The sequence below is a fragment of the Gopherus evgoodei genome, chromosome 19 (assembly GCF_007399415.2).
Source record: "Gopherus evgoodei ecotype Sinaloan lineage chromosome 19, rGopEvg1_v1.p, whole genome shotgun sequence".
NCBI lineage: Eukaryota > Metazoa > Chordata > Testudines > Testudinidae > Gopherus > Gopherus evgoodei.
The window spans coordinates 4,627,099-4,654,394 of record NC_044340.1 but is presented as its reverse complement, the minus strand read 5'-3'; the positions used below and the strand labels follow the sequence as shown (position 1 = coordinate 4,654,394).

Below are 27,296 nucleotides of genomic sequence, written 5' to 3'. Positions count from 1 at the left end.
TCTATTCCAGTGTTTAACTACCCTGACAGTTAGGAACTTTTTCCTAATGTCCAACCTAAATCTCCCTTGCTGCAGTTTAAGCCCATTGCTTCTTGTTCTATCATTGGAGGCTAAGGTGAACAAGTTTTCTCCCTCCTCCTGATGACACCCTTTTAGATACCTGAAAACTGCTATCATGTCCCCTCTCAGTCTTCTCTTTTCCAAACTAAACAAACCCAATTCCTTCAGCCTTCCTTCATAGGTCATGTTCTCAAGACCTTTAATCATTCTTGTTGCTCTTCTCTGGACCCTCTCCAATTTCTCCACATCTTTCTTGAAATGTGGTGCCCAGAACTGGACACAATACTCCAGTTGAGGCCTAACTAGCGCAGAGTAAAAAGGAAGAATGACTTCTCGTGTCTTGTTTACAACACACCTGTTAATCTCTCACTATAAGGCAAGTTTTCTAATCCTTTGTCATTCTGGTGGCTCTTCTCTGACTGCTTTCCAATTTATAAATATCCTTCTTAAACTGTGGACACAGGATTCCAGCAGTGGTTGCACCAGTGCCAAATACAGAGGTAAAATAAGCTCCCTATTCCTACTCAAGATTATGCATCCCAGGATTGCATTCGGCCTTTTGGCCACATTGGGAGCTCACATTGGGCTGATTATCCACCACAACCCCCAATCTTTTTCAGAGTCACTGACAGCTTAAACAACGTCCAAAGTGCCACAAATAAACCAAAGGCAGGCCTCTTTGACTGCACTGGCTGCTCTTGCAGCTATAGATAGGATGATCTTACACCCTGGCCCCCTCCCTGCTGCCCTGTATCAATCTCTCCCAGCCCAGAGCCCCTGGCTGCAGTCAGGAATGTGCTGCAGCTGGACAGATGTCTGCATTCTCCTCTGGCCAGGCACTGCATGGCTGGAGCTAATGCAGCGCTTTCTGCATTTGGATTAGCCGCTCCTTACAGGAGCCTTTGGGGAAGCGGGTCTCTGCAAACCCACGGAGATGCAGAGAGGAGTAGGAGCAGGATGGAATGAGCAGGAGATTTGGGGGTGAATAAGCAGTGGTGCAGTGCCTTCTGCTGCAGAGCAGGGAGGAGGTGCCCCAAGGCCTGGGATATTTAGCACCAAGATGACCCAGCTGGGCTTCTTAATCCTGCAGGCCTGAGACTTGCCAGTGGGGGGATGCCGAGGCAGATTTGTCCCACGGGGCATTGATAGGAATTTGAACACTGCTTTTCATTGGTTTATCCATACTGGGCTCCATGCTGCTAGCGGGGTGACTGAATGAGCATTTGGGATGAGTCTTGTCCAGGGAGGCTGCTCCGTCCCCTCCATCCTTTCCAAGCCCGAATTGGGGCCTGGGGATGGGATCTTGGAAAGATTTAGTCCACAGAGATTTACTCCACCCATCGGAAGGCAGCTGGTTGTTTTAATCAATTCTAATTGGCCATTCTGGAGAGGGATTAAACCACATTTTTTTGCATATAGCAGGGAAAGCCCGGGGGAGGGAGGGTCAGAGGTCAGACTCATAACCCACCAGGGTCTGCAACGCATTGTGGGTAATGGCAGAGCCCATGAGGACTGTGCCTAATGCATTTTGGATGAGGAGAGCTGAGCCGGGAATGGAGCTGTACCATGTGCTGGCCATGTTGACAGCGGTGCTGTACCAGGCATGACAGTGCCATGGTGCTGCTCAGCACTCACTCGCCTGTAGCTCTTCCTGTGTGTCTGAATAACCCCCGTGCCCGGGGCCCCGCGGTACACAGCACCTCTGTGTAAGCGCTCGTCTGCACCCTGCAGGAGCGGGCAGGCGTGCCAAGGACTCAGCTGGAGCTGCCAGCCTGGGGTGACCCAAACGAGGGAAAGGAAAAGCACCCAAGGTCCTCACACTCCCACTGTCAACACAGCCCCACTTTCCACCATGCCGGGGCAGGTGGGAGATCCATGCTAAGGTGGCAGGGTCCTGGCTTTCCATGGGGCCGTGTTTGAAGGTCCCAAAGGGCCCTCACCGGTGACTGCTGCCTTTGCAGTGGGAATCCAAGGACATGTTCAGTGCAGGGGTTTCAATAGGGTCCCTGGCCATTGCCACGCCAGCCAGGCATGGAGGGTTACTAAGGTTAGCCTGGGTGGTAGGACTGGCTGGCTGGTTAGCCTGGCTGGTGATGCAGAGATTCTGCTCGGTGTGGGTTCAGCTGGCTGCCTGGGCACTGAGGGGGAAGAGGGCTCCACTCCCTAGGAGCTGGTACCTGTTGTTTTGCCATCTGGGCGTGCAGGGAGGTTAGAGGGACACCGGGGGGTGAGGAAAGAATTCGGACCTGTTGTGTCGGCAATTCACAGCCAACCCTTATATCCCACGGCCTGTCCTGGGGCTGGAGCCTGGCCTTGGGAATTCACAGCCCTTCGCCTCCTGTCCGGCCCAAAACCTCACAGTCTATGGGGCCGCAAAGGGACTCCCAGCCAGTGCAGAACACAGGCCCTGCCCAGCCACGCCGAGCCCTGACCCCTGCCTTCCGCTCACCCGCAGGGACTCTGAAAAGCCAGCCTTAAGGCAAGATTTCAGCCTTTGTCTTCCAGGCCCTCAGCAACCCCAGGCTTTGGCACCTACAAGGTGCCTGAGGCGCCTGGCTTTTGGCCACTTCTGAGGCTGAAAGGAATGACCCTGAAGCTCATCTGGGTTAGGGACGGGGCAAAGTCGAGCCAATCCAAAGGTGGATTGAATAATCCAGGACCGCAGAGACCTCAACCCTGCTGCTTTTCGGTCAGAGCCCTCGGGCCCGTTCACCCAGCCTGCGCTAAGCAAAGCACTGGCATAGCCTTTAAAGAGAAGCCGCTTGAGAAGAGAATGGCAGTTATTAGCCACGTGGCTTTGTGCATGGCTGGCAGGCGCTCGTACCTCCAGCGGCAGGACCAGGATAGCCAGAGAACGCTTACAGCGCAGTCCACAGACTGCGGCAGGCGGGTTTGTAACCCATCAGAGCCCATGCTGTGTGCGTCCAGCAGCAGCCCCGGTCTGCACAGCAGCTGCGCTCAGCACAGGCCTGCGTATGCTGCCAAGAGAAACCCTCCCCTTGTTAGCAGAGCCTGTTTCACCGAGAGGTTAATTTGTAACCAGCAGGAGCCAGACCCTCCATTGTTACTAACTCTATCTGTGAGGCCTGCATCCAAGAATGCATGTCCCTGGTGCCTTTTGCATGGATCAGGCCCCTTTTCTAACCAGGTCTTTGCACCTGCTCATGGGAAGGCTTGTTTGTCACTCTATCCCCAAGGAAGTGCTACGGGTGTGTGGTTTAATAACCCCCAGGGGCCAGCTGGCCCATCTCCTTTGCAGAGTGGAGCTGGATGGGGTGACTGCTGGAGTTTAGTGGCATTTGCCAACAATTCTGGGTGCAGAGGAGCGCCGGTCAGACCCTCTTGTTCCTGGCTGTGTCTGGGAAGACAGCGCAGCTCACCTTATTTTACATATACTTTCCTCCAGTTCGGGACATGTGCTGGGATGATGCTACATTGGCGTCTCTGCCGCTGAGTGTTGGAAGGGCTCTGGGGGCCCTGGCTGCTCTTTGAGGCAGAGAGGTCCAAGGCGGAGCAGGCAGCTTTACAAGCCTCGCTCTACATGAAGAGAATGGGTGTCTCTCCCCTAGCCTCAGAGCTAGGGCAGAAGGGCTGGCTGGGGGCACCCCGCTGCCCTGGCGATAGGCTCAGAACAACCCATCCCAGGCAGGGTTTATCCAGCAGTGAATGGGGTGGCAGCTAGTGCTTTGATGACTCTCTCTGGGCATGGTGGCATCTGGGCCTGTGCTACATGCCAAAGACAAGCAAGGCATCCCAATGGCCTCCCAGGTCAGTGCAGCCTGCCCTTTACCCCTCCCTGCCCAAAGCAAAGACCTCTCAGTGCCCATCTGCATGCCCGGTAGGCTGGTGAGTTCACGCTCTGGCTGGCACCTTCTGTGTTTAGGGGCACACACCAGGGGCTGTCGGCAGAAGCCCCTCATCTGGGCTGAGCTGCGTCCATAGTGCCTGAGGCGGGAAGGAAGGGGGAGCTCCTGAAGGCAGGTGGGCTCCAAACCACAGAAAGCTTCAGACCTGCCCCTTGAATGGCTGGCATGAAGCCTGTGCCATGCGAGGAATCCCAGGGGGATGGGCTGATGCCAACCTGACCTGCTGAGCAGTCCAGGCTGCTGTAGTCCCTGCTGGAGCCACCTTTCAGGCAGCCCACAGAGCCCCCACTTGACTGCTGCACTAGGCCAGTCTGCAGGGCAGATGGAACCAGCCCCACCAGCCCTCACTGCTGCCTGGGAATCCAACAGCTGGAACCTCCTTGGCACGGGCATGGCACACCCAACTGACAGATGGAGCAGTCACAACCGCTGCCAGTCTGCCAAATTGCTTCCCCACCCACCCCCATGATTACCGTCCTGTGCGGGGCAGCCTCCCGCCAGACCCTTCCCTAGGCCTCGGCTAAGCGACTGGGACAGCAAGGCCATAGGAGCAGCCCCCAGCACCTCGGAAGGACAGCTCTGCTCAGGTCCACCCTGTGCTGCACAGTCACCTCTGCTTGGCTGGGCCAGGGCAAAAACTGCCAGTGACAGCTGCTGAGGGCTGTGTGTTTCGGAGTGAATGGCCTCGTGCGTGTCTGCAGGGAGAGCAAAATGCAGTGGACACCAGGGCCGCCCAGAGGATTCAGGGGGCCTGGGGCAAAGCGGGGCAACAGCTGTGCTTGTACTCATCCGGAGGCGGTCCAGGTCTTTGGTGGTATTTTGTCGGCGGGGGGCCCTTCAGTTGCTCTGTGTCTTCGGCAGCACTGAAGGGCCCCCCACTGCCGAAATGCTGTCAAAGACCTGGAGTGACTGAAGGGCCCCCTGCTGCAGAAGACCCAGACCCCTGCCAGGCCAGGGCTCGCTGGGCCCCTGCAAGGCCTGGGGCAAATTGCCCTACTATCACCTCCCTCTGGGCAGCCCTGGTGGACATGGTGATGAGCTCAGAGGCCTTGGGGAATGGGTTCTGGTCTCGCCTCTGTGACTGAGCTGTGATGGGAGCAGGCAGTGCAGCCTCTGAGAACAAACTGAGGGCACTCGCCCGGGAGGGAGGCTGTGAGGGCAAGTGTGTGAAAGAGCCCAGCATTCCCAGGGGGTCGGGGAGGCTTTGGAGTCCCAGCATCGCTCAGCAGCCCCTCATGTCAAAGGGTGAAATCCCAGCACGTTTGGTTGGGTGCCTGGGGAAAAGTGTCTCCTTCAAAAGTCCCATAGCAGGAAAAGCCATTCCTATCAGCCCTGTTGAGCACTCGTAGGACAGGGTGTGATCTCTGCCTGGAGCTGGAGTCATGCTCTCTCTAGCAAACTGGAGCCCAGCCTACTCAGAGCCTGGACGACTCTGCTCACTCCATCCATGTTGGCCAGCTGCTCCATCGTGATGGGGAGGCATTGTGCTAGGGGGGTCATAAACCCCCCAGAGCACTTTTATAGGAAAAGACCCATCACCACTGGCCTCGTGGCTGCCTGTCAAGTTGTGTGCTTCATTTCTGCCTCTGTGTAATCCCCCCTGTGCTTTCTGCTGGATATAGTGCTCCTAGCTCTCTGCTGTCTAGCGATGCTGTGAGCTGGTAAACAGCTGCTGCGTGGCACCCTAGAGGTGGCTGCATTTCAGGCTGGCCCTGATGTGCTAGCCCTGGCAATGAAAGGTGTAATACTCTGGCAAATATGGATTGCTAACAATCCCTGCCCATGGTGGAAAGCTGATTGGAGCACAGGGATTCAGAGTTCCCATTCATCACTCCTTTCCCCGGAGTTCACGCCACCCCTCCCCTACCTCATTAATCTCAGGGTCCCTTTCACTCCGCGGCGGTTGTGCCGTCTGCGGGAGGGCGATGCTGCTGGGCATGTGTGATTAGAATAATTCCTGGCATTAGCCCCCACCTCGACGTGGGACAGAAGGAATTATTGACTGAAAGGTCAAGTGGCCGCTCCGTCAGGATCTCACAATTCAATTACACAAGGGCAGACTGAACCCAGTGAGTGACCCAGCCATGCTACGCTGAGCTGGCCTCCCCTCTCCTGGGGGATGCTCAGGGAAGCTCCCTGCCCAAGCAGCATAGGACACGCAGCTGCCTGCACCTGCCCACAAACGCTGTCCCCTTGTCTCCGGTGGCAAGACGCCTTCAATTTGCACAGCCAATTAAGCAACTCATGCTAATCACACCCGGACCTCATTAAGAAAGATGATTAGCACTTTGCATAATGATCCCCATTACGGAGTGAGCCTTCCTCCCAGCACCCTGCAATTATGGAGAAAAACAGGTTTGTGTAGCGTTTGGTTCTGCTAATCAGGGAAAATTGAACTCTGAACAAAGGCCAGCCCTGGCCTGGCCCCTCCTATCTGAGCAGTCCCCCGGCCTAGCCCCCTGGCACGCACTCTGCGGTGATATTGAAGGACCTCACAGGCGAACAGGTTTGGGCTGGCTCCATTTCTGCATGGGGAGGCTCCAAGGAGCAGGGAGGGAGTGGAGTTGGTGATGTAGCAGGTGACATCTTCCCTCGCCAGGGCTGCCTTATGGGGTCTATGCTGCCCAGCGCGTTTGGGATGAGCTATACAATGAGGGCCCTGACAAAGGGGACATCTACACTTCCAGCAGGAGGGGCGGTTCCCAGCTTGCCACCACACACCTGTCATCGCTGTGCTGGAGCTGGCATGTTAAAAAGAACATGTGGCCATGGCAGCGAGTGGCCGGAGGGGCCAGCCGCCCCGCATGCTTACCTGTAGCTATGCTCTGCTTTTAGCACACTAGCTCCCTCCAAGTGAATGCAAGTGTCTCCTTGAGCTGGGAATTACACCCCCAGCTGACAGTGGGGACTGTCCCCAAAACGTGTCCCTGAAAGCTCCCGGGCGGCTGTCTGCAGAGCCCAGGTGTTACTGCCAGGGACCTGGCTGCATTGAAACACAGGGATCCGGGTTCTGCCACTCCCTGTGGGGATCAGGAAGCTCCCGTGTTATTCCTGCTGTCATTTGACCTATGCATGGGATGTGTGCGGTGGCCATGTGGATCTCATCTATCCTGGGAAGATGCCTGGTGCTAGGTCATAGAATATGAGGGTTGGAAGGGATCTCAGGAGGTCATCTAGTCCAACCCCCTGCTCAGAGCAGGACCAATCCCCAACTAAATCATCCCAGCCAGAGCTTTGTCAAACCGGGCCTTAAAAATCTCCAAGGAAGGAGATTCTACCACTTTCCTAGATAACCTAGGTCCTGCCCATGTCCTTCACTCACTTCTCCTCCTGGACAGTGGCCTTTGCCTCTGCAAGCCCAGACCTTCTCCTCTCCCCAACAGACCATCTCCTCCCGCTGCCTCCTGTGCTGAGCCTGAGCTGGGTTCCTCCCTGCCAGTGGCTGGGGGAGCCCGACAGTCCTGCTTCTCTGTCATGTTCTGCAAATTCTGCCGCAGTCTTTGATGCATTAAGCACAGGGAGCGTTGACATTAATCATCTCTGAGGGGCTCTCTCCCTCGCTGATAGCGCGGTGACACAGCCCTGGAGAGGGGCTGGAATTTGGTGTAATGAACAATTAGAAGCTGACTGGGGAGGTTGAACTGTCATAAAGCAACTGTGTTTATTGCTTTGAATCTGAATAATTCAGCTGGCGCTTACTGTGGCACAAATGGCAGCAGAGCTCTCAGGGAGGCAGCTCGTGAGGACATGGCATGCAGAACAAGTGCTCTAACGTGTTCCTGAGGCTCGCGGTGCCCAGCAGTGCCCTACATGGTGAGAGGCAGCCACAGGCTGGCTGGGAGTTTGATCTGAGACAATGCAGGGAGTGAAGGTGGAGAATGTGTCGCTGCTTTTCTTGCCCTAGCACTGGTATGAGAAGCAAAAGAGGAGGAGGAGTAGGTGTGTATCCACATCCTTCGTGCATGCATTTGCACGTGCCCACGGGAATGTCACACTAACCCATCCCCATCCAGAACTTGCTTATCTACATGAGGCCATCCAGCCCTGAGTGATTCCTGCTGTTAGTAGGAGACTGGAGATTTCTTCCAGTTTGATTAAAATAAGTGGATTTCCTCCCCATTATCCCTTGAATTCTTCAGTTACTAAGTGGGCTTGCTGGAGATGATGGACCCAGCTGTGCACGTGTCTGGGGCTGTGTGTGGGGAGGCAATGGGCCAGGTTTTGCATGTCTGGCGCTGCCTGTGAACATAAGAACGTCTATACTGGATCAGACCAAAGGTCAGATACTAGACCAGTATCCTGTCTTCTGACAGTGGCCAATGCGGGGTGCCTCAGAGGGAATGAACAGAACAGATAACCATCAAGAGATTCATCCCCTGTCACCCATTCCCAGCTTCTGGCAAACAGAGGCTAGGGACACCATCCCAGTCCATCTTGGCTAATGGCCATTGATGGACCTATCCTCCATGAATTTACCTAGTTCTTTTTTGAATCCTGTTATACTCTTGGCCTTCACAGCATCTTCTGGCAAGGAGTTCCACAGGTTGACTGTGGGTTGTGTGAAGAAATACTTCCTTTTGCTTGTTTTAAATCTGTCACCTATCAATTTCATTTGGTGACCCCTAGTTCTTGTGTTAGAAGGAGTAAATAACACTTCCTTATTTACTTTCTCCACACCAGTCATGATTTTATAGACCTCTCTCATATCCCCCCTTAGTCGTCTCTTTTCCAAGCTGAGAAGTCCCAGTCTTGTTAATCTCTGTTCATACGGCAGCTGTTCTGTACCCCTAATCATTTCTGTTGCCCTTTTCTGAACCTTTTCCAATTCCAATATATCTTTCTTGAGATAGGGCGACCACATTTGCACATAGTATTCAAGATGCGGATGTACCATGGATTTACCTAAAAGCAATATGATATTTTCTGTTTTATTATCCATCCATTTCTTAATGATTCCCAACATTCTGTTTGCTTTTTTTGTGCAGCACATGGAGCAGATATTTTCAGAGAACTATCCACAATGACTCCAAGATCTCTTTCTTGAGTGGTAACAGCTAATTTAGACCCCATCATTTTGTATGTACAGCTGGGATTATGTTTTCCAATGTGCATTACTTTGCATTTATCAACATTGAATTTCATCTGCCTTTTTGTTGCCTAGTCATTCAGTTTTGTTAGATCCTTTTGTAACTCTTTGCAGTCTGCCTGGGACTTAACTATCTTGAGTAGTTTTGTATCATCTGCAGATTTTGCCACCTCACTGTTGACCCCTTTTTCCAGATCATTTATGAATATGTTGAATAGGACTGGTCCCAGTACGGACCCTTAGGGGACACCACTATTTACCTCTCTCCATTCTGAAAAACTGACCATTTATTCTTACCTTTCGTTTTCTATCTTTCTGATGGGGAAGCAAAGGGAAGCCACAAGAGTGGTCATGTGACCCTCCTCAGCAGTATGTTTCAGGTGCCCAGAATAGCCGGCAGAGAGGTAAATCACTGTGAGGTAGGAGGCGGGACTAGTGAAGACCCAGCTGGTAGCCCCCACCCTGTGCCGAGTTCAGCCGTTAGTCCAGGCTGGACTGGGGAGGATGGGACTTCCTCTTCCCCTCCATGGCATCCCGGGCCAGGTCAGACCCACAATCAGATTTCTCCCCCAGCTGCAGGAGGCTCTTCAGACTCCTTCCCTCCCGCCCGCCCTTCCTGCACTCATCAATCCTCAGCTGCAGGGAGAGGGATCCCTGTACAGAGAGCTGCTCCCCCATCCATCCAACCCACCACCGCATACCCAGGACATTTCACTGAGCCTCACTCCTCTGCACTCCGAAGCCCTGTCCAATGAGCCCCACTTCCCCCACACTTGGACCATCCTGACAAGCCACCTGCACCCAGATCCCCGCCCCACCAAACCCCAAACAGTTGCACCTGGATACCCACCCCACTAAGCCCAACTCCCCCAGCATCTGCCCCCCTCACTGAGCCCCCCACACCCAGACCCCACTGCTGAGCTCTGTCCCCCTACACTGAACCCCAACCGTTATCACCTGGACCCCACTGCAGAGACCCATTACCATTGCACCCAGAACCCCCCATCAAGCTCCTGTGCATCCAGATCCCCTGCAGATCCCCCCACTGAGCTCCCTATGTAACCCACACACCTCCTGGGTGTGGTGTTCTGGCCCATCTAGTGGCATTGAGACCACTTAGAGAGAGAGAGATTAATGAGTCTGCTCTACAGCATGAGCTAATGGACAGTTGGGTTTTAGCTCATGCATTAAGCTCTAGAGGTCCCAGGTTTGATCCCACCTGCTGATGACCAGGATCTGTCGGCGTTACACCCACACACAGAACCCTCTCAACCCACACCTGGATCCCCCCTACTAAGCCCCTCCACACTTGGAGATCCCACCTGCTGATGATCAGGATCTGTCGGCGTTACACCCACACACTGAACCCTCTCAACCCACACCTGGATCCCCCCTACTAAGCCCCTCCACACTTGGAGATCCCACCTGCTGATGACCAGGATCTGTCGGCGTTACACCCACAAACAGAATCCTCTCAACCCACACCTGGATCCCCCCTACTAAGCCCCTCCACACTTGGAGATCCCACCTGCTGATGACCAGGGTCTGTCGGCGTTACACCCACACACAGAACCCTCTCAACCCACACCTGGATCCGCCATACTAAGCCCCTCCACACTTGGAGATCCCACCTGCTGATGACCAGGATCTGTCGGCATTACACCCACACACAGAACCCTCTCAACCCACACCTGGATCCGCCATACTAAGCCCCTCCACACTTGGAGATCCCACCTGCTGATGACCAGGATCTGTCGGCATTACACCCACAAACAGAATCCTCTCAACCCACACCTGGATCCGCCATACTAAGCCCCTCCACACTTGGAGATCCCACCTGCTGATGACCAGGGTCTGTCGGCATTACACCCACACACAGAACCCTCTCAACCCACACCTGGATCCACCATACTAAGCCCCTCCACACTTGGAGATCCCACCTGCTGATGACCAGGGTCTGTCGGCGTTACACCCACAAACAGAACCCTCTCAACCCACACCTGGATCCCCCCTACTAAGCCCCTCCACACTTGGAGATCCCACCTGCTGATGACTAGGATCTGTCGGCGTTACACCCACACACTGAACCCTCTCAACCCACACCTGGATCCCCCCTACTAAGCCCCTCCACACTTGGAGATCCCACCTGCTGATGACCAGGGTCTGTCAGCGTTACACCCACACACTGAACCCTCTCAATCCACACCTGGATCCCCCCTACTAAGCCCCTCCACACTTGGAGATCCCACCTGCTGATGACCAGGGTCTGTTGGCGTTACACCCACACACAGAACCCTCTCAACCCACACCTGGATCCACCATACTAAGCCCCTACACACTTGGAGATCCCACCTGCTGATGACCAGGGCTGTCGGCGTTACACCCACACACTGAACCCTCTCAACCCACACCTGGATCCGCCATACTAAGCCCCTCCACACTTGGAGATCCCACCTGCTGATGACCAGGGTCTGTCGGCGTTACACCCACAAACAGAACCCTCTCAACCCACACCTGGATCCCCCCTACTAAGCCCCTCCACACTTGGAGATCCCACCTGCTGATGACCAGGGTCTGTCAGCGTTACACCCACACACTGAACCCTCTCAATCCACACCTGGATCCCCCCTACTAAGCCCCTCCACACTTGGAGATCCCACCTGCTGATGACCAGGGTCTGTTGGCGTTACACCCACAAACAGAATCCTCTCAACCCACACCTGGATCCACCATACTAAGCCCCTCCACACTTGGATCCTGCCTTGCTGAGCCTTCCTCCCACAGCTGGCATGGAGGGGTAGGGCCCTGGGGTGTTTCTGGAGCAGGCCTTGTCCTTGCGCTGTGTCAGAGTTGGGTGCAGCCTCACCACTGGGTCCGTGTCTCAGTGCGGGGAGCTGCACAGTGATCTTCCACCTGTGTGCAGCCAGTGGCCTGTGCTCCCCACTGGCATGCTGGAGCCTCCCCATTTATTTGACAAATAAAATTTGCAGAATTTTAAAATATTGTGTGCAGAATTTTAATTTTTTTTGGCACAGAATGCCCTCAGGAGTAACAGTTTCAGACCATTATCTCTTACTCCAGGGGGTCCCATAGGCAGAGACTTGTCTTGGGACTTTCTTTTGTTTGTGTAAATCCTCCCACCTGCACCTGGTCCTGACAGTAAAAGTAGATGTCTCCACAGATGTCCCCTTTTCTTAGTGTTGGTGGAGTGAGCTCGGAGACCTGCCTCGCCTCAGGCGACAAGTTTCACTTCCACAGTTTTGAAACCCAATTTTCTACATTTTACATCTCTGACACTATTTCCCGTACAAACATCTTGCAGTAATCATGACCCTCAGCTAGTTCTTTGCCTTCAGTGAGACATTGAGAAGCTGGTCGGATGCAGGGGTAATATCATAGACCCACAGGATTAAAACGGACCGCAAGAGTCATCTAGTCTAACCCCCTGCCAGGCTGCAGGATTTGTCGTGTCTAACCCATCCAAGCAGACGGCCATCCAGCCTCCTTTTGTCAACCTCTAGTGAAGGAGCTTTCATGACCCCCTAGGTGTCTGTTCCATTGTCCTACGCTGCTTACAATCAGGGAGTTTTTCCTGAGATGTTATAGTTTGGATATACCTGCCTTAGCATGTCTGGGGGTAATTCCAAGGGCAGTGACTGTGTGGGGACTGTGCGGTCTCTGGCTTTTGGGAAAGGCAGTCAGATGGAGACTGGCAGGGGCAATACCCAGCGTCGCTCTCCCTCCTGGCCCTGCCAATATCTCCTGCCAGCCCCCACTGTTGACATGTGCCCCGTCTCTTGCAGGGAAGAGGGCAGTGTGCATTGGCAGCTGCATCAGGAATGAGGCAGAGCTGGCAGGGGGACAGGGAGGGGGCCCCTGGGCACAAGAGAGAAGGTTGTCAGGGATGAGTGGGGGAAGGGGACCTTTGCCAGTCCTACTCATGGAGCCAGGGAAGTGCTGGCCAGCCTAAGGGATACTCTGCTCAAGGGTGGGAGCCAAGTCTCATACCTGGGTTCAAAGAGTGATAGGAAAATGCCAGTAAAGTCCTGCACCCAGCACCCCATGGGGCTGATCTGAGGGGGGGCTGGGCACTCCCAGCTTGACCCAGGAGGGATTCTTCCCCAAGGCTGCCATGTCCCCCTGCACCAGGCAGGGAGCAGACAAAGAGTCTGGACGGTGCTCTCCCCCAAGAGCACTGGGAATTTCTTTTAATGTAACTTTCTTTTGTTTTCTCCCTGCTACCAAGATGGTCTCGCCCACCACCACGTACGGCACAGGGGAGGCTGCCAGAGCAGGTGCTCCATGACATGGTGGAGAGGCTGCTGCAGTTGCCGCTGGAGCCTCTGACACCCCTCAGGGGGCAGCAGTGTGTGTTGGCCATGGGCAGTCGTGGGGGGAGGTGTCTGTTGTGGTAACTGGGCTTACAAATGCACCCCAGTTGTGAGCTCCGCCGTGAAAACTGAGTGACCATTCCTGAAGTGTCACAGGATCTGGAGCAACACATGGTGACGGGCAAAGGGGCCGGAAAGAGAAAGAAAGCCTGACTGAGGGCTTGGCTACACTGGAGAGTTGCAGCGCTGGCGGTGGGTTTACAGCGCTGCAACTTACTCACCGTCCACACTAGCAAGGCACATACAGCGCTGCATCTCCCTGGCTGCAGCGCTGGCTGTACTCCTGCTCTACCTGGGGTAGAACGATTGCAGCGCTGGCGATGCAGCGCTGCTCCGCCAGTGTGGCCACCAAAAGCGCTGTAATTGGCCTCCAGAGGTATGCGGAGGTATCCCAGAATGCCTGTTCAGCCACTGCCAACAGCACTGCAAATGCTGCAAATGTGGCCACACTGCAGCGCTGGTAGCTGTCAGTGTGGCCATGCTGCAGAGCTTTCCCTAAACAGCTGTACGAAGCCAGCTGTAACTCCCAGTGCTGTACGGCTGCAAATGTAGCCATACCCTGAGTGCGAAGGACAGGGCCTCCCAAGAGAACTCAAGGGCTGTGTTAAGATCGGAACAAACAAAACCAGTGTGAGACTAGAATCAGGGAACTAAAACTGGTGTGTCAGCAATGAGGGCTTAACAAAGTAACGAGAGGATGGGCTATTCCACCCAGCACTTCCTTTGAGGTCCTTAACAGACCTTGGGGAGAAAAACTGACTATTGGAAGACGCTTCCCCATGGCTGCCACCCTGCTGTCTCCTGGGCCTTCTTCATCTTTCACCTCCACCAGCTCTTGCTGAATCCCAAATACCATCGGGGATGAAAGAATTGTCTCCCCGCCTGACCTCGTGTGTCCTTTTCCTTCCTCATCTTATTTCTTCTCTTTCCTAGCCCTTTCCTTCTTCCTTCAGCCTAATAAAAGTCTGGCTTAGCCAGTCAGCACTGCATCCTTTGCAACTCTGCAGCAAGCCTGTGAGCAGAAAGCGCCCCAAACAGACCTCCAATGAGTTTTCCAGGTCTCAGAGTAGCCGATCAGACCAGGTGCCATCCCTCTGTCTTTTAGCTGTGAGACTGGAAGTGAAAGTCCTTCCCATTTCTTGTGGGTTCGTCTGGCTTTGTCTTCTAAGACATGGGATCGGACTTTACTAACATCAACAGCAGCTCCAGCTCAGCTCAGCTCACTTCTCTTTTCCCCATCTAGACAGTTATTACCATGGTTATAGCATCTAAGAGACTCCCTAATAAGGGAGATTTCTCTCTCCAGTTACAGGGAAAGGAAACAACCGATGTTTATGTATGCATGGGGAGACACACGCGCGTGTATGTATAGATTGTGTGTGTGATATGCATAATTTCATGGTGGTAGAGGCCCTCTCTGACTCATGTCAATAAAACCTGTGTCAGGGACTCTGTCTAAGGCCTGGAGAGCTGCCTCAGAGGCATTTTTACTGTCATGTTCTCACCAGGATGACTATGCTGCACTGGGGCTAAGCCAGCAATCAGGGCCAATTTGAGACAATCTAGCCCTGGCAGCTGAGCCTTCTGGGTGACAGTCCCTTTCCTGGCTGTGAAGTCTTTGCCAGATAAAACTGAGCCAGCCCCAGCACCTGTGCTGAGATCGAGCTGTAAGACACAATACAGCCCCCGACAAGCAGTCCTGCATGTGCAGATTTTGGGCCCTCAGCCCAGTGGGAGACAGAGAAAAGCACCATTTTGTTCTGGGCTTGGTCCTGTAGCACCAGGGGATGTGTGGAGCTGGTGGATGGATAGCTACAGAGCTGGGAGTACAGCTGAAGGCTTCCGGCCCCCCGCTGCACTCCCACAGCTCTTGTCCACAGGAAGCTAGAGAACAGCATGCCCCCATGAGAGGGTCTTGCAGAAGTCCCATATCAGAGGGGTCCCTGTAGCTGGCATGAGGTGTGCAGTGTCCGAGACAGGTCCCCTCCTTGGGAGCAGGAGACATGGGCGGGGGGTGAGCACAGCGCAGGGCCACAAAGGCTATTAAAGGATCCGCGGGACGAGGCCCCAGAAGACACTGACAACGCTGGTATTCTCTGGCCTCCAGAGAAGCTGCTGAGAGGCAGCCTGATTGGAGTGTCTGCACTAGAGGAGGGTGTTGAGTAATGAAGCGTGAAGCTGTTTGAGGTCAGTGGAGCTGGGAGGGGGTGTCTCTTGGAGGAGTTGGGGGGAGGGAGTGGGGCTGGGTCCAGGTAGCATTATTGTGGGTCAGCTGGCTGCCTGGCCTTTCACATGTTCAAGGGTTCTCCGACAGAAGGTGACTCCCTGGCAGGACAGAGGGATGGGGGCGGGTGGGGACGTGTGCCTGGGAGGGCCCTTGTTTTGGCACAAGAACTATAAAAGCCTATAGAGTGGTGATGGCAGGGCTGGCATAGGACAGTGGCCAGCTGTTGGCTGGGCGTAGCTGTGATGTGGTGGCGAGGAGTCACTTGGGTGGGTTGTTTCTCTTTCCTCAGCGCTAGCCAGGGCTCATGACTCTCCGTGACTGATCTGAGCCCAGCCAGAGGAAGCCACAAATCCATCACTGAAACAGCCTGCGGGGGAGTCAGGGGGTAAGGAGACAGACTCAATTTAACACTTCATTAAGGATACAGCAGCCATTGATCTAGATTATCAGGGTTACTGCCAGCTAATTGCATCTTTCTGTATTTATTCATTATAGTGGGAGAAAGGAGAGCAGGGCTCAGCCCTTCTGCTATATTTAGAAAAGCTCCAGCAGAGAAATAATTACCGAGGAGAACCTCCACTGGTGCTGGGCGAGCCACTGCCGTTTTCGCTGAGCAAGGGGCCTCCCCTCCGGGGCAGGGACTCCACCCTTGCTCCCCTGCCTGCTGTGGCCCGTGAGGTTAGACCCCGTGCAGCTGGGGTTGTGCTGGTTGTGGTTAGGATTAGTGGAGAACGCTGAGTTGTCCGAAGAGCAGACGGACCCTTTGTTTTGCGCCCTTGCTGTATTCCTGGGTGTGAGACTCTTGGAAAGCAGCCAGCTTGGGAACGCTCCTGGATTTGGTACATAAATACTTAATAAGCAATATACCCATGTTTTATTGCTCATTACTGGCAGGATTATTTGAGTGTATTACCCTTGAATACAAATATTTATGGTGTATTACTCCCACGAAGTTAAATGGCTTATTGAGAAGCTATTCACGTCTGGAAAGTGCTGCGTCTCCATTCAGCCACCAAGAGCTCCTAGGAACCTGGCAACATTGCGTTCCCTTGGCACCCCGGGGCTCACCTCAGCAAGTTTGCAGATGATATTAAGCTGGGGGGAGTGGTAGGTGCACTGGAGGGTAGGGATAGGGTTCAGCGGGACCTAGACAAATTGGAGGATTGAGCCAAAAGAAATCTGATGAGGTTCAACAAGGACAAGTGCAGAGTCCTGCACTTAGGATGGAAGAATCCCATGCACTGCTACAGGCTAGGGACTGACTGGCTAAGCAGCAGTTCTGCAGAAAAGGACCTGGGGATTACAGTGGACGAGAAGCTGGGTATGAGTCAGCAGTGTGCCTTTGTTGCCAAGAAGGCTAACGCCATATTGGGCTGTATTAGTAGGAGCATTGCCAGCAGATTGAGGGAAGTGTTTATTCCCCTCTATTTGGCACTGGTGAAGCCACACCTGGAGTATTGCATCCAGTTTTGGTCCCCCCACTATAGAAGGGATGTGGACAAATTGGAGTGAGTCCAGCAAATGGCAACAAAAATGATTAGGGGGCTGGAGCACATGACTTATGAGCAGAGGCTCTGGAACTGGGGTTATTTGTCTGCAGAAGAGAACAGTGAGAGGGGATTTAATAGCAGCCTTCAGCTACCTGAAGGGGGGTTCCAAAGAGGATGGAGCTTGGCTGTTCTCAGTGGTACCAGGTGACAGAGTAATGGTCTCAAGTTGCAGTGGGGGAGGTCTAGGTTGGATATTAGGAAACACTATTTCACTGGGAGGTTGGTGAAGCACTGCAATGGGTCACTTAGGGAGGTGGTGGAATCTCCATCCTGAGAGGTTTTTAAGGCCCAGCTTGACAAAGCTCTGACTGGGATGATTTAGTGGGTCTTGGTCCTGCTTTGAGCAGGGGGTTGGACTAGATGACCTCCTGAGGTCTCTTCCAACCCTGATATTCTATGATCCAGCAGAGGGGATGCAGAGAGGAATTCTGCATGGCTTGGACAATCGCCCTGGCCCTGGCAGAAACTGACCTCGCCTCTGTGCTTGGCTGGGTTGCCCTGAGAGCCGGGATTGGACATGCCTATCCTTTGCCTATCAGCACCACACCCATCTGACTGGCACGGAGAATCCCTTAGAAAACCAAAGAGCCTGGCGCTTGAGGGAACCCACATCTGGATGTAGCTCATGAGCATTCGGGTTCCACAGTTGCAGTGGGACCCTGGGAATGCCACTGTCAGACATGCCCAGGCCTCCCCGTTTACAGGGGAGTTACACAGGGTGGGAAGGGGCCTGCTGGCTCCTCAAGTCCATGCCCTGCTGGCTTCTCAAGTCAAGGCAGCCCTGACATCCAATCCCGGTCATGAACTGACCCAGCTCCAGCTGAAGCCCAACCACCTTTTTCGCCTCTACTGCTCCTTTTGGGAGGCAGTTCCAGAACTTCTCTCCTGACAGCGGAACTTCTGATGGCGAGAAACCAGCTTCTAATTTCCAGCCTAGATTATTCCTGTCCTTTCACATCCGTTAGCTCTTCTCCCGCTCTGGTGTGTCCCCGCCTGCACCATGTCTTCACCCAGAGCAATCTGATCCCTTTGCAGCCTGCATTTGCTAAACTAACTCAGCCCCACTCTTTCAGTCTCCTCGTGCAGGATCGGTTCCCGATTCCCGGAGCACCCAAAGAGCCTTCTCTGCTCTGCTCCCTTTGGATTCCAGCTGGGTCTGCAGGGCCCCTTTGCACACCCGAGTAGTTAGCAGGGCTTTTTCTGGGCCCTGTATAAGTTGGCTCCCACTGCCTGAAATGTCAGCATCTGATGATGCCCAGGGCCTGTGCTGCTTGGGTCAGAGGCCCTGATACCAACAGGAGGCCTTGTGCTTTATACACCATGCACTCATCATGTCAAGGAGAGTCTTAACCTCCCAGTCAGTATTCTGCTGTCCAGGAGGCCAGTTTGCATTGTCCCAGGCCGGGGGAGCTAAGGGCACTGCCCCGTTCTGCCCTGCTTTGCTGGGAAAGTCCCATTGCTCTCCTGCCCTGGGGGGAACTCTGAAAGGGTGTGACCATGCCACACTTCTGCAAATGGCCAGGACTTGTTGTGGGCTCCTCTCCCACCCCGTGCAGCCAACGGGCATCCAGTTCTCCTGTCCTCATGTGCCCCAAGGTAGCATCCCACGCCACAGAGCTGTGATGCTGCACCCCTGGGGGGCATTGGCCACAGAGTCACAGCTCAGTGACAGGCCAATGAGGGCTGCTAGTGTCTGGGAGTCACGTGTCCTGGTGCGGAGCCCCTGGTTGGCTCAGGGCATATGAAACCCCTGTGTGTGTGCATTCATCTGCAGTCTGGTCTGTGTGGTAACTCCTGGGCTGCTGGAGTGCTGGGCATCCTTGCAGAGTCTACCCCCAGGCTGTGCAGGCCCAGCACATCCATGCAGGTCAGGGCACCCCATCCCACAGATGTCCTGTACCCAGGGGACACAGTGTCAGGGAGTGGAGGAGTAACCAAGGCCACCTTCACTTCATTCAGAAAAAACAGCCATGGCACAGTCTGCCCGACAGCCCTGGCCTTGCCGGGGGTTTGGAGGAGGCCTGGGAACCCTTGGCCCCAGGCCAATGAACCTGGCTAGTGGGCTGGCTGCAGGGACCTCCGTTCTCCTCCACCGAGTTCTGGTTCTCCCTGTACAGAGCAGCTGGTCTGTGGGCTTCAGGCCCCGCTCTAGCCATGGTGCAGGGTCCAGAGTCTCAGCTGTGGGAGTACGGGGCCAGCCTGAGTCTGGGGGTGTCACCACGGGAGACACAGCCCCTTGGCCACAGCGGAAGCTCAGGATGTGCCAGGGCCTGCCCCAGCAGCCACCAGTACAAAGAAGACAGAAGTGGCTTCAGACACCCACCGTCCTTTGGACCCACCGCTAATGGCTGCAGCGAGCTCTCGGGTCATCGGCCTTCCCAGACTAGCCCCCTCGTTGGTTGAGCTTTGTATGAAAATCCCAGTGGTGCCCCCAGCTGAGTCTCCAGGGGCCAATGGCTGGATGCGCTGGGGTGACGCTTTGTCCCCCAGCTCCCTGGGGCCTCCCCTCTGGCTATGGCCACTCTGTGGTGTCCTTTGTGCCTCCTGCTGCTCTGAGTGCTAATCGGCTACTGCACGAGTCCCCAGGGTGAGCAGCTGGCTTGTAAATGCAGCTAATGAATTGTTGTTCTTCCTGCAGTGGTAGCGCAGGTGCGTTTGACAAGCAGAGGAGCAGTAAATGGTCCCACAGCCAGTTGTGCATTAAAAGCCTGACACTTTTCCGTAACGGTTATAAAACGCTGGGTTATTCTGGCCAGCGCTGGGTGATTGGAGAGCTGCCCGGAGCAGGAGAATGAGTGCTGCTTCAGCACAGGAATTGGTGGAGTCTCTGTAACTGGAAGTCTTTAAATCATGATTTGAGGATGTCAGTAACTCAGCCAGAGGTGAGGGGTCTATTCCAGCAGTGGATGGGCGAGGCTCTGTGGCCTGTGATGTGCAGGAGGTCAGAGATAATTCGGAGATGCTGGGGGGTGGGCAGGAGGCAGGGCAGCAGCAGGAAGGCTGGGGCACATGGAGGACTCTCCTGCCTTGTCTGCGATGGCAAGTTCTGTGTGTTGAGCAGGAGCAGTGACCTGGGGGAGCTCTGAGTCCCTGGAGCTCTGGCTGGAGAATCTGGTAAGGGGCACAGCGGGGATGAGCTGGGGTTTCTAACGGCTTTGGAGTGAGTGAGAGTTCTGGAGAATAGCCACTGCACTGCACTGCACTCCTTCCCACTCCCCAGCAGCCTTCAACTACCTGATGTGGGGTTTCAAAGAGGATGGAGCTCGGCTATTCTCAGTGGTGGCAGATGACAGAACAAGGAGCAATGGTCTCAAGTTGCAGTGGGGGAGGTCTAGGCTGGATATTAGGAAACACTATTGCACTAGGAGGGTGGTGAAGCACTGGAATGGGTTACCTAGGGAAGTGGTGGAATCTCCATCCTTAGGGGTTTTTATGGCCCGGCTTGACAAAGCCCTGGCTGGGATGATTTAGTTGGGGTTTGGTCCTGCTTTGAGCAGGGGATTGGACTAGATGACCTCCTGAGGTCTCTTCCAACCCTAATATTCTATGATTTTATGATACTAACAGCCCCCATCCCAAAGTGCACCTGAGGCTTTGGGCAGGCAGAGCGTCCCCAGCTTGCTCTGGGCACTTGTGTAGGGGGGTGCTTCCCTCCAGACCCGGTGGGGATCAGCTCTCACCCACAACAGGACATTTCCTGCCCCTCCTGACTCCTGTGGAAGGCTCCAGGCCTGGGAACCTAGCCATGGGATTTGGTTCCCCTTCTTGTGGTGTTCGCTCCCTGACTGGCTCTGCCTTGTATGAAGAGACTGCCCCTGCAGGTCACACACGCAGACTTGGGCATGCTGGCAAAGCGAGCCAGGCCGCACCTCCTGCTGGGATTGGGCTTGGGGTTGGACACACCGGCCACAGGGACATGGCTCCCTGCAGGGCTGTCCTCACACCGGGCTCTCTGCTCCCACGGGCACTGGCTGGTGACAGGACAGCGAGGCAGGTGGAGCGGAGGGTTGGGGAGGCGGAGCGTCCATGGCCGTGGTTATTTCTGGAGGGTACCTGCAGCTTTCTGCCCCTTCGCTGCCCGTGTGGCACCTTGCCCGGGAGCCTTGGCTCACGTGCTTATGGTTCCCTTTGCAGTTCTGCGCGATGACTTCCGGCAGGCCCCCAGTGACGTGGTGGTGGCGGCAGGTGAGCCGGCTGTGATGGAGTGCATCCCGCCCCGGGGGCACCCCGAGCCCACCATCTCCTGGAAGAAGAACAGCATCCGCATCAGCGATAAAGACGAACGCATCACGGTGAGGTCTTGCCCATCCCACGGGGCTGGGCAGGGAGGGGGCGAGCAGCGGGATTGGGTGGGAGAGCTCAGTGGTTTGAGCATTGGCCTGCTAAACCCAGGGTTGTGAGCTCAATCCTTGAGGGGGCCATTTAGGGATCTGGGGTAAAAAACTGTGTGGAGATTAGTCCTGCTTTGAGCCGGGGGTTGGACTAGATGACCTTCTGAGGTCCCTTCTAACCCTGATATTCTATGATCTGTTCCCAAGGTGTAAAGGGCGTAGGGCATGCTGGGGGAATATGTCCTGGAGGGTGTTGGGGTAGCATGCAGCGAGGGGGCTATGGGAGCATCTGTCCTGCGGGGTGGGGGAACTAATGGTGGTGTCTGTCCCATGGGGGCAGAGTGGAATGCGGGGAAGGGGGCATCTGTCCTGCAGGGGGGGGAACTGGGTAATGGGAGTATCTGTCCCATAGGGCAGAGTGGAATGCAGGGAAGGGGCCGTGGGAACGTCTGTCCTGTAGGGTGCAGGAACTAATGTTGGTGTCTGTCCCACTGTGGTGGGGGTGGTATGCAGGGAGGGGGCATATGTCCTGCGGGGTGGGGAGACTAATTGGGTAATGGGAGTGTCTGTGCCACAGGGATGGAGGTGGTATGCAGGGAGGGGTCCGTGAGAGCATCTCTCCTGCGGGGTGACACGGGGACTGCGTGTGACTCCCCATACCGTGGCACGGCCAGCTACTCTGACCTCGTCCTCTTTGGTGCAGATCCGTGGGGGGAAGCTGATGATGTCCAACACCAGGAAGAATGACGCCGGCATGTACGTCTGTGTGGCTACCAACATGGTGGGGGAGCGGGACAGCGAGCCGGCCGAGCTGGTGGTGTTTGGTGCGTAGTACCTGGGGCCTGGGTAGGGAGGGGCTGGCCAGGGTGGGTGGCTGGGTGTCAAGGAGCTCAGCTCCATGGCTGTTCCCCCGCACAGCACCAAGCCTGGCTGATGAGCTAAGCGCTTCGAGACATGCCCCCTAGCCATGGAACCAGAGCTGAGTGGCCAGGCATCAGGCTGGGAATACCCAGACTACATCTCAGCAGCCTTTCCCCCTAGGTGCAAGCTGGTCTGGCTGGGTCTGGCCCAGTGTGGGACCCCCAATGGCCACTTCCTGGCTGCAAGCTGGGACTGAAGGCTGCGCTCCGCCCCAGAAGTGGCTGCATGGCGGCAGTGCTGTCTGTACGTGGTTAGGGCCACCCGGGGTGCCAGACGTTATTAATCAAACACCCTAAACTCACAAACAGGATCTATGTAGGAACATTTGCAAGCTGCCCCCAGGAATGCTCCAGCCCAGAGCAGCACCACTGAATCACTCACTCTCCATCGTCAGTCACGCCAAGGAGCCTTCTGTGTTTCCACTGCTGGAGGGGACTGAATGGCCATTAACGACCATCACCTTCTCCAGGCCCTGATTGCCTCCTGCAGATCCAAGCCAGAACCCACTAGCCAGCTAGATCCAGGGACTTGGCTTCTGCAAATAGCAGCCCTGGCCGCAGCAGCCTGATGCCGCTCAGAGCTCGGGACTATTCGAGATCCCATCCCTGCTTGGCCCTTTCCTAGCCCTCTAGCTCAGCCCTGCCATTCTCTGCTACTCGCTGAGTCCCATACAGGCTTCTGGTCACAGATCCGCAAAGGTACTTAGGTGCCTAACTCCCATTGATTTCAGGGGAGCCCAGGAGAGCAGCCCTGCCTGGGAACCCTGTGCCTTGGGAGGCAGAGGTGCCATGCTGGGAGCTGGAAATGGTTTACTGCTCTGGCCAAAGGAGTCATAAATGAGGCAAGGTGTTTTCCTGAGAAGCCGTGGCCGGATCCTGAGTGGGAAACCAGTTCCTGCCTATGTTGTTGCCAGTCTTGGGTGCTGAGATGTTTCTCCCTCTTCCTTCCATTGCTCCATCCCATCTGCTGGCTGGGAGGCGGTGGGACCTCTCTGTGCCAGCCGGGGAGGCCATGCCACAGCCCAGCACATTGCTAGCCCAGCAGCATCCCATGGGAATTCTGCGCACTGATTTCTGCAGCTCTAGAGTTGCTGGTTGGCAGCTGTGAACTGGACAGGCAGCTGCATAATGAGGACTAATAACACTGCGGCCCCAGCCAGTTCCTACAGGGCAAGTGCCAGGGCAACAGAGGCCAAACTCCATGGGCAGGGCTGGGCCATGCTGGCTGGGTACGTACCGGGAGGCATAGGCACCAACTTCTCCTGGTGCCAGTGGGTGCTCAACCCCCTCCCTGCCCCCGGCCCTGCCCCAACTCCACCCCTGACCCGCTCCCATTCCAACTCCTTCCCCAAAGTCCCCGCCCCAACTCTGCCCTCTCCCTGCCCCTATTGGACTCCTTCCCCAAATCCCAGCCCTAGCGCCTCCTCTTCCCCATCTCCTCTCCTGAGCGCGCCGCATTCCCACTCCTCTCCCCTTCCTCCCACAGCTTGTTACGCTGCGAAACAGCTGTTTCATGGTGGCAAGTTCTGGGAGGAGAAGCAGGGACATGGCATGCTCAGGGGAGGAGGCGGAGGTGAGCTGGGACGGGGTGGGGAGCTTGGCTGCCAGGGGGTAGAGCACCCACCAATTATTCCTTGTGGGTCCTCCACCCTCGGAGCACTCACGGAGTCGGCACCTATGCCGGGAGGCAGAGCCTGATGGAGGAGGAGCTTGTCCTCTGACTGCTAGACCCGCTGTGTGACTAGAGCCCTCTGAGCTCCAGGCCCATCAGCCTTCCAGCAGCCAGCGGGGGGACAGAGCCCCCAGGGAGCAGGGGGTGAGGCTGTGTGTGCCCCCAGGGAGCAGGAGTGAGGTTGCGAGTCCCCAGGGAGCAGGAGTGAGGTTGCATGAGCCCCCAGGAGCAGGGGGTGAGGCTGTGTGTGCCCCCAGGGAGCAGGGAGTGAGGCTGCGTGTGCCCCCAGGGAGCAGGAATGAGGTTGCATGAGCCCCAGGGAGCAGGGGGTGAGGCTGTGTGTGCCCCCAGGGAGCAGGAGTGAGGTTGCATGAGCCCCCAGGGAGCAGGGGGTGAGGCTGTGTGTGCCCCCAGGGAGCAGGAGTGAGGCTGCGTGAGCCCCCAGGGAGCAGGGGGTGAGGCTGTGTGTGCCCCCAGGGAGCAGGAGTGAGGTTGCGTGAGCCCCCAGGGAGCAGGGGGTGAGGCTGTGTGTGCCCCCAGGGAGCAGGAGTGAGGTTGCATGAGCCCCCAGGGAGCATGGAGTGAGGCTGCGTGTGCCCCCAGGGAGCAGGAGTGAGATTGCATGAGCCCGTCTGACCAGCGGAAGGAGGCTTCTATCCCATGGGGCCGGCTTCTCTGACATTTTCCGTGTGCATCCTCTGAGCCTGGCATCGCTGCCCATGGAGGGGTCGGATGCTGCAGGGCGGCAGCTCTGTGGGGTCTCTGCACTTGGTGTGGGCCATACGGCTCCTGTGCTCAGTTCTGACGCTGCCTTTCTGGCCTGTCTTGGCAGAGCGCCCCACGTTCATCCGCAGGCCCATCAACCAGGTGGTGCTCGCTGACGACAGTGTGGATTTCCACTGTGAGGTGCAGGGGGACCCAGTGCCGACATCCCGCTGGCGCAAGGAGGAAGGGGAGCTGCCGCAGGGCAGGTAAGAGATGAGAGGCGAGGCCCTTTCCTGGGATGGGGTGCAACAGAAATGTTCCAGGCCAGGCAGGGCTGGGCTGCCTGTGCGCTCCCAGCTTGCTTCACGCACACAGCTGCACAGGAGAGCTAGGGGTGAGATGCTAAAACGATGTAGCTAAACCAGTTCTGCGTTGTGTGTGGACACCCCAGGGCTGCTCTGCATGAGACATGCAGCAGGTGAACCCAAGGGTGACTTTAACCCAGGTGGACACATGGGTTCCGGTCTGAGCGGCTTATTCTCGTTTAGTGAACCCTGTTCCTACCCAGAATCAGAGCATCCACACAGGGTCTGACAGCTTTCTCACCAGACAGGCCTGGACTGCCTGGCTCCTGAGGGGTTCGCTTGCCCCGTTAGAGCTGTTCAGTCTGACTCCTGGAGTGAATGTAGTCCCAGGGCAGGACTCATAGTGGAAATCCCCACCTACTCAGAGAGGATCGCTAGCCCTCAATACTCTCCCGCTTACCTAGATGGGTCTGGAAGCCAACAAAGGCAGGTGTGCGCACTAATCGGGCCCGAGGCTGGGCCCTGACCAAGGAAATGCCAGGCAGCATTTCTCCCCCAGGGTGGGCTGGGTGGCAATGGTCTCCGGGTGCAAAACTGGCACCAACGTGGCACTGGCACCTTGGGCACCGGTGCTGGCGCCAGGCCAGGCTCTCACAGCATTTGTTTCTGTCAATCCCAGGGCAGAGATCCAGAATGACAACACCTTGCGAATTAGTCGGGTCAGCGCTGAGGATGAGGGCACCTACACTTGCGTGGCAGAGAACAGCGTGGGCAAGTCGGAGGCCTCTGGCTCGCTCAGCGTCCATGGTAAGGGGTCACTCAGGGGGTCACTCAGGGGGCCAGGCAGTGATGGGGGCTGCTGGTGGTGGGACATACGGAGTCAAGGAGGAGATGAGCAGCCCCGTTCTCTCAGCACTCAGGAATGGGGAGATCCCAGCCCAGGGCCTGAGTGCTCCTCAGAGGTGGCTGACACTAGTCGGGCACTTAGCGTGGCCGGGGTGTTAGATGTGAATCATTTCCAGTGCTAGGGGCTGGCAGGATGGAGGGAGATGTGCCAGGCTCCCTTGCTGAGCCAGACCAGTGTCTGTCGATCCCCTCTGGTTACAATTCAACACCAGCAACTGGGCCCAGCTAGCCACAGCCTCGGTACCGACTGGCTGGGCGGAGGTTAGTGCGTGGAAGTCCCTGGGAAGGCGATTCAGCCTGGCCATGTAGGCAGGCCCCCTCCTCGCACGATCCGTCTGTTCCATGCTACTGGCACACAGCAGCCTCAGTCGCCGGGAGGCCGAGTGGGCCCGGCACTCAGCAGAGCCAAACACGGCAGCGCGGATTCACTCTGCTTCTCGGCCCCTCATGCGTACTGTCACTGTAACGCTCCCCCGGCTTCGCTGGACCCTGCTCATCTCACGCCTGTTTCTCTGTGTTCTCTGTTCCAGTGAGCCCATTCCGTGAGTATCCATTTCATCTCATACCCTGGGGCATGCGGGGCGGGGCGGGGCCGTGCATGTGACATTCCTGTGGGCTCAGGAGGCCATAGTGGGAGACGATCTATGCAGGAGGCTCTTTGCCCGCTCTCTACATGCTGCTGCGCTCTGGCCATCTGCTGTGTTCGAGCATCGGAGAGCACTCTAAAACCCCCGGCAGGGACACCCAGCCCTGGCTCTCAGCAACGGGCCTGGCTGGCCTACAAGGGCTTTTCCAGCTCTCCTTTCTGGGAGAAGAGGGAATTCAGAGCAGCCTGCAGTGGGAACCCAGCTGGCCTTCAACTGGCTGCAGAGCATTTGGCTAGTGAATCTGATCAGGTCTCTCCCACCATGGACACCTCCCTCTCTTCCCTCCCTCCCTCTCTCTCTCTCTCTCTCAGCTGAAAAGCCACTGGGTTCCAGCATGGAGCTTAATTAACACTAGCCCACTCTGTGGCCTTGTGATTGCCCTCTGGCCTCAGAACCGCTGTGCAGTGTGTGAACCCGCAGTGTCCCTCTCCCGTCTCCAGCATGTGGACCAGCCACTTGTCAGCCCCGTGGAATAGCGACTATCTGGAGTGCATTAAGTCAGAGACACAGACAGCTCCCCCCCACCCCCCCATCGCTCACAGCAGTAATTAGGCCTGGCCCTGCGGCTGATGCAGCCAGAGGGCTATGGGAGCAGCAGGCTGTGGGCAGGGTACGGCTGGCTTCAGCCCA

The 27,296-nt window shown here is 56.0% G+C and overlaps 1 protein-coding gene across 4 annotated transcripts in view; it reads left to right on the top strand.

Annotated features, from left to right (window-relative positions):
* Positions 1 to 27,296, top strand: part of ROBO3 (roundabout guidance receptor 3) — a 214,399-nt gene that overhangs the window by 136,997 nt on the left and 50,106 nt on the right. For 3 of the 4 annotated variants that reach the window (XM_030538527.1, XM_030538524.1, XM_030538526.1), the window contains exons 3-7: positions 21,315 to 21,472; positions 22,215 to 22,335; positions 24,936 to 25,074; positions 25,793 to 25,920; positions 26,550 to 26,561. In XM_030538527.1, coding sequence (XP_030394387.1) covers positions 21,315 to 21,472; positions 22,215 to 22,335; positions 24,936 to 25,074; positions 25,793 to 25,920; positions 26,550 to 26,561 — 558 coding nt within the window. The remainder of the gene's footprint in view (positions 1 to 21,314; positions 21,473 to 22,214; positions 22,336 to 24,935; positions 25,075 to 25,792; positions 25,921 to 26,549; positions 26,562 to 27,296) is intronic. The other variant, XM_030538525.1, reaches the window with a different exon arrangement.